Source organism: Salvelinus sp. IW2-2015, linkage group LG23, assembly GCF_002910315.2.
Source record: "Salvelinus sp. IW2-2015 linkage group LG23, ASM291031v2, whole genome shotgun sequence".
Classification (NCBI taxonomy): Eukaryota; Metazoa; Chordata; class Actinopteri; order Salmoniformes; family Salmonidae; genus Salvelinus; species Salvelinus sp. IW2-2015.
Genome location: NC_036863.1, coordinates 12,818,100 through 12,830,600, shown reverse-complemented (window position 1 = coordinate 12,830,600; position 12,501 = coordinate 12,818,100). Strand labels below are relative to the sequence as shown.

The 12,501-nt window shown below is 46.3% G+C and overlaps 1 protein-coding gene across 11 annotated transcripts in view; it reads right to left on the bottom strand.

Moving 5' to 3' along the window:
* Window positions 1-47: 47 nt before the first annotated feature.
* The window catches only part of LOC111950373 (MAP/microtubule affinity-regulating kinase 4-like), a 72,618-nt gene continuing 60,164 nt past the window's right edge, over window positions 48-12,501 (bottom strand). For 3 of the 11 annotated variants that reach the window (XM_070434369.1, XM_070434367.1, XM_023967906.2), the window contains 2 exons: window positions 5,249-5,293; window positions 48-4,997 (listed from right to left, as the gene is read on the bottom strand). In XM_070434369.1, the coding sequence (XP_070290470.1) occupies window positions 4,646-4,997; window positions 5,249-5,293 (397 nt within the window). In that variant the 3' untranslated portion in view covers window positions 48-4,645. Of the gene's footprint in view, window positions 5,294-12,501 lie in introns of all 11 variants that reach the window. The other 8 variants (XM_023967902.2, XM_023967903.2, XM_070434368.1 and 5 more) reach the window with 5 other exon arrangements.

Here is a 12,501-nt window from a genome sequence, read left to right as displayed (position 1 = left end):
CAGCAAACTGAGAGATTCATTGGAAGAAAAAACTAAAAGAAAAGGGAAAAGATAACATTTGTGAATTTTATTTCTCGTCAGCTCCATGTTTCTCACTTTCGCTGTAGACCAAAAGCACCAGGGCCTTTGGGCAACACAATCTCACATTGTTTGTTTCTGAAGGGGTCAATGGGTGAACAGAATTAGGCGTCCAGGTCAAAACGTGTCTCTTCATCCATCTCATTGGCCTCTATTGCATATTACATCAACGGTTAAAACAAATAAACAGTTCCAGCATGACAATGCACATTACTTAAATACTGAGCCCCTGGGGCCATAATACTGTTTCCAACAACCATCTATACCACTGACAGTCTCTCATAGGCATACCAGCACACATTGTACTATCTTTTTCTAAATGCATTTCATAAGTTTGTATTCCACCTGGAATTTTTTTTTCCTTCACCTTAGCAACCACTGTGGATATGTTCAACCAGATGCTTCCCTTTCGTTCTGTAAAAACGTAAATGGACGTTTCTATAGCTTGAACGTAACCCAACCCAACCCCAGATGGTCTGAATTCAAACGTCAATTTAAACATTTGTAAAATTGCAGAATTTGTAACAACACATTGGAATTTAAAACAATGTTTCTGTTATTTTACATTTTGTTATCCAGTAGAGAAATTCAGAGATTTGTGAATTACATTTCGGGAATATCAAGTGAACCAATTTCCCTGTAAGTAATAGAAGGAGTAAAATCATTGGAATTTACCCCAAATCTGCCATCTGTACTTGTGATAGGAGGGAAGAGCTGGTACAATACCCAGTACAGTTTCTCTGTGTCCATAATCATGTCGAAACACTGACTGCATCTTTATTTCATAAAGCATCCACCTATAGGTGTGAATCATTACATTTTTTACCCCCAAAACCCAAACTCTGAAGTCATGCAGGAGTGAAGGTTGGTATTGTTCCCTATTGTCATTGACAGAAACTGCTTTAAACTAGAAGCACTTCCCTTGTTCTAGCTATAAATAAACCTTGACCGCTAAGATATATACTATATTCATATATTTTATATACAGCCATTAACTGGCTGATATAAATCCAGTTTTTTCTATTACGATATTCATAAAAAAAAAAAAATGTACCTGTGCAAATATCCACAAATTGAAGTGTTCACATTTAAGACATTGGCGCCCTCCAGTGGCTCATTATGGGCATTGCCCTAGGGCCCACTGGAAGGAGCTGATTCAAGTCAAAGCAAAGTGCATTGAGGTCTATATTACCTAATGCTAATATACACCACAATGTTATAGGACATAGGACTGACCCTTTTCAGGTCAATAAGTGTGTCTGTCTGTTCTGTACTGTAAAGGGCGGTGAAATGTAGTGGACTAGTATTGTCCTCCTATATAGGGGATCCTGTCATGGGGCAGACAAAACAGCACAAGGAGATTCAGAAGAGATTATTCAACAACGTGTCTGTGAAGCAGATGACAGTTGTGAGTGTTTTTGAAAAAATAAACGACAGGAGGATTGCAAAAACAAACTGACATACAGACAGCAAAATCGCTTGTGATGAAGATCAAACCCTACATGATCACTTTGGTCTGACTGGTTAAATCACCATGAGCAAAAAGCCACAACTGAGACCGAGAGCGTTAACAGTAAATAACCAGGCAGACATCTTGGTCTCTGTAGCCTACATGAACATCACAGTACATCCTTTATTCTAATCAGGAGGAGGGTGAGGAAGCCTTTTTGAGGTTCTTATTTTCCAACATTGAACTTTTACTGTATGTAGGCATACTGTAAGAGGAGCAACAGGGAAAACACAGCATCCCAGTCACATTGTCTTTATGTCTCTCTCTGTCTCTGTCTCTCTCTGTCTCTGTCTCTCTCTGTCTCTCTCTCTCTCTCTCTCCTCTGCGTATCTATGCACTTCCCCTACAACCCACAGTAGCCGACCCCACATGAAAAAATACATTAATATACTATGGTAAGAATACTGTACTATTACTATATTGATATACTATAGTATTCACTGTAGTGTTTTGCAGACTTTCCTATAGTATTCAACTGTAGTGTTTTTGCAGACATGACTGTAGTGTACTGTAGTATATACTGCAGTGTTTTTGCAGACATGATTTACAGTTTACTATAGAGTTTACTATTGTTACATACACCGGATAGGTGCAGTGAAATGTGTTGTTTTACAGGGTTAGCCATAGTAGTATGGCACCCCTTTAGCAAATTAGGGTTAAGTACCTTGCTCAAGGGAACATTGGACAGATTTTTCACCTTGTCAGCTCATGCATTCGAACCAGCAACCTTTCGATTACTGGCCCAACGCTCTAACTGCTAGGCTACTTGCCACCCTGTAGGAAACCAACAGGACAAACACTAAAAGAGCAAATTTTCCATAACCTGTAGGTAGGTAGGAATGGAGTCTGAACGGATACTTTAGAGCTTCTGCTCTTTTATATAACCTGTAGGGAACACAATATATGGTCTATACTTGGCAAGTAGGTTTCTCATTCATGGGTGGCACAAATTGGGGTACAGGGTATGGGAATGGGTGAGGTATATGCAAATTAATATTGTAGATTTACTATAGAACACTGTAGTTAAAACACTGTAGTGTTTTTGCGGATAATGTAGTATTTTTGCGGAAATTACTGTAGTATTTACTATAGTATTCTACAGTATACTACAACATGTAAGTACTACACATGATCAATGGATACTACAATGTGGAGTTTAGTATTCTACAAAATTCTATAGTAAGCACTACACGATCGAGGGATACTACAGTGTGGAGTATAGTATTCTACAGTATACTACAGTTAACTACATAATTTTATAGTAAGTACTATAGTATTGTATAGTAAACTGTAGCATTTTGTCATGTGGGACAGTCATCAGCAGTAGACAAAACCAGTTTGATCTGAAGTTCACCAATGTCAAAATGCTGAAGGATGTTAGAGTAGAGGCACCAGTGTGTGTGTAACAGTGGGAATGGGATTGGGTGGTTCCAGTTGCCTCAGAAAAAAACTGATTTTGATGTTCACCTTCAATGTAGTGAGATGGCTGAAGATAAATCGGCATGGCACGGAATAGAAATCAAACAAAATTGCATTGCATTGCATTGCACTGAAAGCAATATGACATATATATATATATATATACACACATATATATACATTAATATACATATATATATATACACATATATACATATACATATATATACATATATGACTTACTCAAATACACAGAAATAAAGTATTTAAAATATAAATACTTAAATAATCATGTACTTCAAACATTGTCTGTTCCAAATTTGGTTCACTAGTATGTCTGACAGCTTTTCATTTTGGCAAAGCCATGTGACATTCAAGGGCACAATGTTCTGCAGTGAACCGCGGTTGCATTTTTTTCCTTTCCAGCCACCCTTTCAGCCAGAATACATTGAGTTAGGCTATTTTATGCAGAGGAACTGTAACTCTTTCATGACTTGAATTCAACTTTGCTGAAGAAATGTAAAAGGGATAGATCATATCGTGAGAAGTAGGGGATGAAATGCTTAAAAACAGCTTGATATGATTATTGGTAATGACCAGTTCCAACACAGACATTGATCCCAGCCAATCAGAGGGTTAAAATAGTTTCTCAGGAAAAGGAATGTGCCAATGGAATTACTTTGCAAGGGTGTGTGCAGGAAACCAAATGTACAGGTAGCTAAAGAGGTATGAAGGTGAAAAAATAGCACTATGAACCACAGTTCTGATCTACATAGATTACGTTTTCATATTGCCGCTGATGGAGCATGATGTGTACCAAAGTGTATACTACCTGATCTTATACATTAATAAAACAGCTTATTACGTTGTGGGTTGTACAATACTACAAAACTGAAACCTATATCCGTCCAGTTTATATTTGTCATGTGCAATAAGACTTACTGAGCAAGATTCATGGTGTGTCCGAGAAAACATCCCCATCTGCTACTTTATTCAGTTGATGATATTGTAAGTGGAAAATGGATGTGAATGTTACCATTGGCTGGTTCAAAGTGTCTGTCAACTCCTCTGTCATTGCCAATAATTCAGTCCCACCCATACCATGCACACAATGAAAAACAGAGCAACTTTTCAGGCCACTTGTCAAATCATTGAGTTAACTGTCTCCCTATTTGTGCATGTTGTCCACTGGCGACAAGTCCTTGGATAATCACTTAATCCATATTAATGTTCAAATGGGAGAAGAATGACCAAAAACACATACAGTGACACGCAGAAGACAATCCAAGACAATCAAAGACGGCGAGACACAAGAAATGTTTTCGATAGTGTCGGTTCGGAGGTGGTGATGGTTAAAAACCACAATGATACCAATCATAAAAGTAATAGTCATTATGGCTAGAGTTAACAATAAAAAATATGAAGCTGGATTTCTCTCTGGTTCGGATCCAGTGGATGAAGTTGGGGGGAGGGGATGCTTGAGTCTGTGTGGCGTGGGGGGTTTGGGTGGTGAGGTTGAGACTGGTGTGGAGAGGGGTAGGTCTTTAGCCACGTAAGAGACAGGAGGAAATGTATTTATCTCCAGCCCCAAGTCCCTTTATCTATTTCTCTTTCCATCCTTCTCAACCCCCATTATATTCAGAGTTCGAGGTCCTTCGAGATTTGCGTGGCGATGTCCCGGAAAGCAAGTGGTGCCCCCCAGAGTCGCGTGTACCGCACCCCGTTGGAAGACTCATTGTTGGCGGCGCTGCCCCCTGTGGAGAGGTGGCACACCTCTGCCTCAAAGGCCACTTGACCACTGGCCGCCCCGTGGGTGCAGGAGAGCAGAAAGGGGCCGGCATGGTGGACCTGGCAGCCGCAACCCCGTGCCGCCTCCCGCAGAGCCAGCACCACCTCCGCCGGGTCCCGCCGCCCCCCAGGTCCCCTCAGATCCCAGCCACGTCCGACTGCCCGGGGCTCGGACGCTTTTTGATGCCCAGGTAAATGGCGACTGGAGGCCAGAAAGGGACAGAAAAGTAGGAGAAAGGACAGAGGTGTGGAAGAGTGGAGGAAAAAGGAGGAGAGAACAGCTGTTAGAGGGAAAGGGGTAGTAAATGTGGGTAAGAAGAAAAACTTGTGACGGGTTGTTGAATCTAAACTTGAATGTCCAGTTAAGGTGTGTAAGTTTACTGTCTGAAACATGAGTTCTAGATGGGTTGACGAAGGGCTGCCGGATATACTGACCTTGTGACATGTACTGACCTTGTGACCGCAGATCGGCAGATTCCCTCAGGTTCATTTGTGACCCTGCGTAGAGAACAAACACACACACACACGCACACACACAGACCCCACACCACACCACACACACACACACACACACACACACACACACACACACACACACACACACACACACACACACACACACACACACACACAAACACAGTTGAAGGGGAATCGGAGAGGTGATTTATGGGAGATGCAGTTCCATGTCCACCAAGTACACAGTCATCATCCATCCACAATACAGTGAAGCCATTCAAAAAGAAAGGAAAATAAATCAGAGTGAGGACAAGCAAACAACAACAGCAACAAAATCCTCAGGAGTCATTGGGTTGCATGTTGCCTCACAATATTATTATGAAAGTTCTATTGACTCCTGAGTCATTGTTTTACTCAATGCATTGTCAATTGGCGTTGATGAAGATTTAGTCGAAAGTGCGTTATAGTGGCTTGGAAATACGATGTCATTTCTAAAGGAGACACATAATGAGTAGGAAAACCTTTTGTCATCATTGTGATGTCGTCAGATTAACTTTAGATGCAGTATAACCACAGATAGAACAAGGAGCCAAATGTTTCACCAGATGTATGAATCTGAACCTTCCGGTTTGAAGTTCCACTCCCCACCAAATATGGTGAGGAGGAAGCACCAGGTGCCGGCAGTGGAAGAACATGGAGCCAGATGGAATTGGGCCGACATGCACATTTTCTCAGCGATTAAACATTTCATCTGAATACAGTTTGCTTTTCACAAAACAATAATTTGTTACGAACAGAGTTGACTAAGTCTTGTAGACTTTACCCTTTGCCAAAGTTGTAAAATTTGTTGTTGTTTAGAAGGAGGGCAATGGCGAATTGAGTTACTGCACACACGCAGTTCACAGAGTAGGCATTTCCTAACGGAAATATGCAAACACATGCTAGAACGCGGCATAAGGATCTTGCTAGCTCGTGCTTGGCTCTGCCCACTATGCTTAATTTGCTCCCATTGGAAACGACAGGTTGTGGTGTATCTTGGTTTAGTTATAAAAAATATTTGGTAAAATGTTAGTGAGCCTGTCACGACTTCTGCCAAAGTCGATGCCTCTCCTTGTTCGGGTGGTGCTTGGCGGTCGACGTCACCGGTTTTCTAGCCATCATTGATCCATTTGTAATTTTCCATCGGTTTTGTCTCGTCTTCCTACACACCTGGTTTCAATCCCATTCATTACCTGTTGTGTATTTAACCCTCTGTTTCCCATCATGTCTTTGTCAGAGATTGTTTTATGTTCAGTGTCGTGGTTTTTGTATTTGGTGCGCGACGGGTCCTTGTACCCAATTTGTTTCATTTGTATTTATGGTTTTGGAGTTATGTTTTGTTTTATTAAATTACTAAATTTTACCAAGTTTAATTCTCCTGCGCCTGACTTCCCTGCCACCTATACACACGAATTGTGACAGAATCTCTGACCAACAATGAAGTCAGCAGGAGAAGGTACCCCGGCCATGGAGGTGGAGGAGCACGTCATGGAACATACAGAGATGATTTACAAACTGAGCGCTGCCATGGATCGCGTTGTCCAGAATATGGACCCCTGGGAGACACAGGGAGTTTTCCCAGCGCCTCCACCAGCACAACCGGGGTCTCCCCTGAACGCCCCTGTCCCACCTGAACCTAGCAGGATCCAGCTATCCATGCCATAGGGATACGACGGAAATGCTGCCGGCTGCCAGGGGTTCCTCCTCCAACTAAGCCTGTACCTGGCCACGGTCCACCCAGCTCCATCGGACCGTGAGAAGAGTTTCACCCTCGTCTCGTGCCTCACCGGGAAAGCCCTGGAGTGGGCCAGCGCTGTGTGTGGAGGGGGAGATGCAGCGTTGAACAATTTTGAGGAGTTCATCTGCTGTTTCCGGACAGTATTCGCCACCCACCCGAGGGCAGAGCGGTGGGTGAGCGCCTCTACTATGTAAGGCAGGAGACGAGGAGCGCCCAGGTGTTTGCACTGGAGTTTAGGACCCTGGCTGCCGGAGCTGGATGGAGCAACCGGGCCTTGGTCGACCATTACTACTGTAGTCTACGTGAGGACGTCCGTCGGGAGCTGGCTTGCAGAGACACCACCCTCATTTTCGACCAGCTGGTGGACCTATCCATCCGGCTGGACAACCTGCTGGCTACCCGCGGATGTCCAGATTGGGGTTTGGTTGTTCCATCCTCCCGCACACCCTCTCCGATACCTACGGAGCTGGGAGGTGCGGTGCACAGGGAGAACGGAGGGGGATCCCGCTCATGCACCATATGTGGCCACAGAGGTCCCACTGCTGGTCGGTGCCGGGTTGGGTTCCTCTGGGTATCGAGGTGGCAGGCAGGGCACTCTGGCGTCACCCCAGGTGAGTAGGCACCATTCTCACCCAGAGCCCTCTGTTGCACATATGTTTGTCTCTGTTACCTTTCCTGAATTTCCCCCGCGTTCCTAGCATATTCAGGCGCGGCTAGGAATTTCATTAACAAAGGATTAGCTCATAGTTTAGGGATCCCCATTGTTCCTGTGAATATGCCTTTCCCCGTTCATGCTTTAGATAGTCGACCATTAGGGTCAGGATTTATCAGGGAGGCCACCGCTCCTTTGAGTATGGTAACGCAGGGGGGTCACAAGGAAAATATTAGTCTTTTTCTTATTGATTCTCCTGCGTAATTCCGTGGTGCTGGGCCTACCCTGGTTAGCTTGTCATAACCCTACTGTTTCGTGGCCACAGAGGGCTCTCACGGGAGAGTGTTCAGGTAGGTGTTTAGGGGTTTCCGTTGGTGGTACTACGGTGGAAAGTCCAGACCAGGTCTCCACCGTGCGCATTCCCCCAGAATATGCCGATTTGGCTCTCGCCTTCTGTAAAAAGAAGGCGACTCAATTACCACCCCATCGACGGGGAGATTGTGCGATAGATCTCCTGGTAGACACTGCACTTCCCAGGAGTCACGTGTATCCCCTCTCACAGGTGGAGACGGTGGCTATGGAGACATATGTCTCTGAATCCCTGCGTCAGGGGTACATTCAGCCCTCCATTTCACCCGTCTCCTCGAGTTTCTTTTTTGTGAAGAAGAAGGATGGAGGTTTACGCCCGTGCATTGATTATCGAGGTCTCAATAAAATCACAGTGAGGTATAGTTACCCGCTACCTCTTATCGCTACGGCGATTGAGTCAATGCACGGGACGCGCTTCTTCACTAAACTGGATCTCAGGAGTGCGTACAATCTGGTGCGTATTAAGAAGGGAGACGAGTGGAAGACGGCATTTAGTACCACCTCAGGGCATTATGAGTACCTAGTCATGCCGTATGGGTTGATGAATGCTCCATCAGTTTTCCAATCATTTGTGGACGAGATTTTCAGAGACCTGCACGGGCAGGGTGTAGTGGTGTATATCGACGACATTCTGATATACTCCGCTACACGCGCCGAGCATGTGTCCCTGGTGCGCAAAGTGCTTGGTCGCCTGTTGGAACATGACCTGTACGTCAAGGCTGAGAAATGCTTGTTCTTCCAACAGTCCGTCTCCTTCCTAGGGCATGGGATTTCCACGTCAGGGGTGGAGATGGAGAGTGATCGCATTGCAGCCGTGCATAATTGGCCGACTCCCACCACGGTAAAGGAGGTGCAGCGATTCTTAGGGTTTGCCAACTACTACCGGAGATTTATCCGGGGTTTTGGTCAGGTTGCTGCTCCCATTACCTCACTGCTAAAGGGGGGCCCGGTGCGCTTGCAGTGGTCAGCTGAGGCGAACAGGGCTTTTAGGCACCTGAAGGCTCTGTTTACCTCGGTTCCTGTGTTGGCTCATCCCTCTTTGCCGTTCATAGTGGAGGTGGACGCATCCGAAGCTGGGATAGGAGCAGTGCTCTCTCAGCTCTCGGGTACGCCACTGAAGCTCCGCCCCTGTGCTTTCTTTTCGAAGAAGCTCAGCCCGGCGGAGCAAAACTATGATGTGGGGGACCGGGAGCTGTTGGCTGTCGTCAAGGCTTTGAAGACATGGAGACATTGGCTTGAGGGGGCTAAACACCCTATTCTCATCTGGACTGACCATCGCAATCTGGAGTACATCCGGGAAGCGAGGAGACTGAATCCTCGTCAGGCAGGGTGGGCCATGTTTTTCACCCGTTTTGTGTTTACCCTCTCTTATAGACCAGGCTCCCAGAACGTGAAGGCAGACGCACTGTCCAGGCTGTATGAGACATAGGAGCGGTCCATGGATCCCACTCCCATACTCCCAGCCTCTTGTTTGGTGGCGCCGGTAGTGTGGGAGCTGGACGCGGACATTGAGCAGGCGTCACGTGCAGAGCCCTCTCCCCCTCAGTGTCCAGCTGGGCATCTGTACGTTCCGTCTGCTGTTCGTGACCGACTGATCTATTGGGCCCACACGTCACCCTCCTCTGGTCATCCTGGGATAGGTCGGACGGTGCGCTGTCTTGATGGGAGGTACTGGTGGCCCACTTTCGCTAAGGGCGTGAGGATTTATGTTTCCTCCTGCTCAGTGTGCGCCCAGAGCAAGGCTGCTAGACACCTGCCCAGAGGTAAGTTACAACCCTCACGTTCCACAACGACCGTGGTCACACCTGTCGGTGGATTTCTTAACTGATCTTCCACCTTCACAGGGTAACACCACGATCCTGGTCGTTGTGGATCGTTTTTCTAAGTCCTGTCGTCTCCTCCCTTTGCATGGTCTCCCTACGGCCTTACAAACTGCGGAGGCTCTGTTTACACACTGCCTGAGGATATAGTGTCTGATCGGGGTCCCCAGTTCACGTCAAGGGTCTGGAAGGCGTTCATGGAACGTCTGGGGGTCTCGGTCAGTCTTACCTCAGGTTTTCACCCCGAGAGTAATGGGCAGGTGGAGAGAGTTAACCAGGATGTGGGTAGGTTTCTGAGGTCTTATTGCCAGGACCGGCCGGAGGAGTGGGCGAAATTCGTGCCCTGGGCAGAGATGGCCCAAAACTCACTACGCCACTCCTCCACTAACCTTTCTCCCTTTCAATGTGTATTAGGGTATCAGCCGGTTCTGGCTCCATGGCATCAGAGTCAGACCGAAGCTCCTGCGGAGGAAACCTGGGAGGCCACCCATGTCCACCTGCAGCGCTCCATACTGCGCCAGAAAGTTGGCGCAGACCGTCACCGCAGTGAGGCCCCGGTGTTCGCACCAGGGGACAGGGTCTGGCTCTCGACCCGAAACCTGCCCTTCCGCCTGCCCTGCCGGAAGCTGGGTCTGCGGTTTCTGGGGCCGTTTAAAGTCCTGAGGAGAGTGAACGAGGTATGTTATAGGTTACAGCTACCCACTAATTACCGTATTAACCCCTCGTTCTGTGTGTCTCTCCTCAGGCCGGTGGTGGCTGGCCCGCTCCAGGAGACTGAAGTGCGGGATGTTCCTCCGCCCCCTCTGGACATCTTGGGGGTCCCGGCGTACTCCGTTCGATCCATTTTGGATTCGAGACGTCGGGCGAGGGGCCTTCAGTACCTCGTGGAATCGGAGGGGTACGGTCCGGAGGAGAGAAGCTGGGTTCCGGTGGAGGACGTGTTAGATCCTTCCATGCTGCGAGAATTCCACCGTTTCCATCCGGATCGCCCTGCGCCTCGCCCTACGGGTCGTCCCCAAGGCCGGTGTCGACGCGCTGCTGGAGCCGCGCATCAGGGAGGGGGGTACTGTCACGACTTCTGCCGAAGTCGATGCCTCTCCTTGTTCGGGTGGTGCTCGGCGGTCGACGTCACCGGTCTTCTAGCCATCATTGATCCATTTTTCATTTTCCATTGCTTTTGTCTCTTCTTCTAACACACCAGGTTTCAATCCCATTAATTACCTGTTGTGTATTTAACCCTCTGTTTCCCATCATGTCTTTGTCAGAGATTGTTTTATGTTCAGTGTCGTGTTGTTTGTATTTGGTGCGCGACGGGTTCTCCTACCCAATTTGTTTAATTTGTATTTATGGTTTTGGAGTTATGTTTTGTTTTATTAAATTACTCAATTTTACCAAGTTTAATTCTCCTGCGCCTGACTTCCCTGCCACCTATACACACGAATTGTGACAGAGCCTCTGTTCAGATGGCGTGACACGACTGGGTGACGTAAGTGCAACCCATGAATACGGGTCAGAGTATGGAGTGATATTACTGCAATATTACCCCGTATCAGAGGCCCTGACTCGCACAACAGAGTCAACTAATAAGGCTGTATCAATATAATAAATAAAAAAACAACCCCATGCTTCTCATATTGTGTTTGTTCAGGGGGAACAGTGAATCTGTACTGATATGATTGTACTCTACGTCTTTTAGGGTGCGGTGGGAGAATCCACAGCAGTGTAAATGTTGGTGCATTCTGTGACACCAACTGTACGTCACTATCAATTCCACCACACAACAAAGACAGTCCGCATGTCCAGGAATCAACTGTCATTCAAAATAAAACAAGGTAGATGGAGTCACAGGAAGACCTTATGCACTAGGATGGTGCCCCTGGAACAAATCATTATTTTAACGCAAGCCCTTACGTATAATAAAAGGATAAATAACACTTTCATAACATATCATAGGTGTCAGTTTATGACAACTAAGACCATGTTTACTGTTTATCAGCCAATTGTCTAGCAAAACTGCCATAGCTAATTCATTGTTTGTGTCATGTTAAGTCATTGTTATGACAGTGTTATGTATCCCAGGCATGCCAAAGGAATGAACCAAAAAGCAGTGTGAGAGAGCTATGGAATAAAGACAAGTAGGTAGACATACAGGCCTACAGATAGACAGACACACAGGCCTACAGATAGACAGACATACAGGCATGCATACAGACAGACAGAGACAGACACACAGGCCTACAGATAGACAGACATACAGGCATGCATACAGACAGACAGAGACAGACATACAGGCATACAGATAGACAGACAAACAGGCATGCATACAGACACACAGAGACAGACACAACAGGCTACAGATAGACAGACAAACAGGCATGCATACAGACAGACAGAGACAGACACACAGTCAACAGATAGACAGACAAACAGGCATGCATACAGACAGACAGAGACAGACATACAGGCCTACAGATAGACAGACAAACAGGCATGCATACAGACAGACAGAGACAGACACCAGGCCTACAGATAGACAGACAAACAGGCATGCATACAGACACACAGAGACAGACACACAGGCCTACAGATAGACAGACAAACAGGCATGCATACAGACACACAGAGACAGACA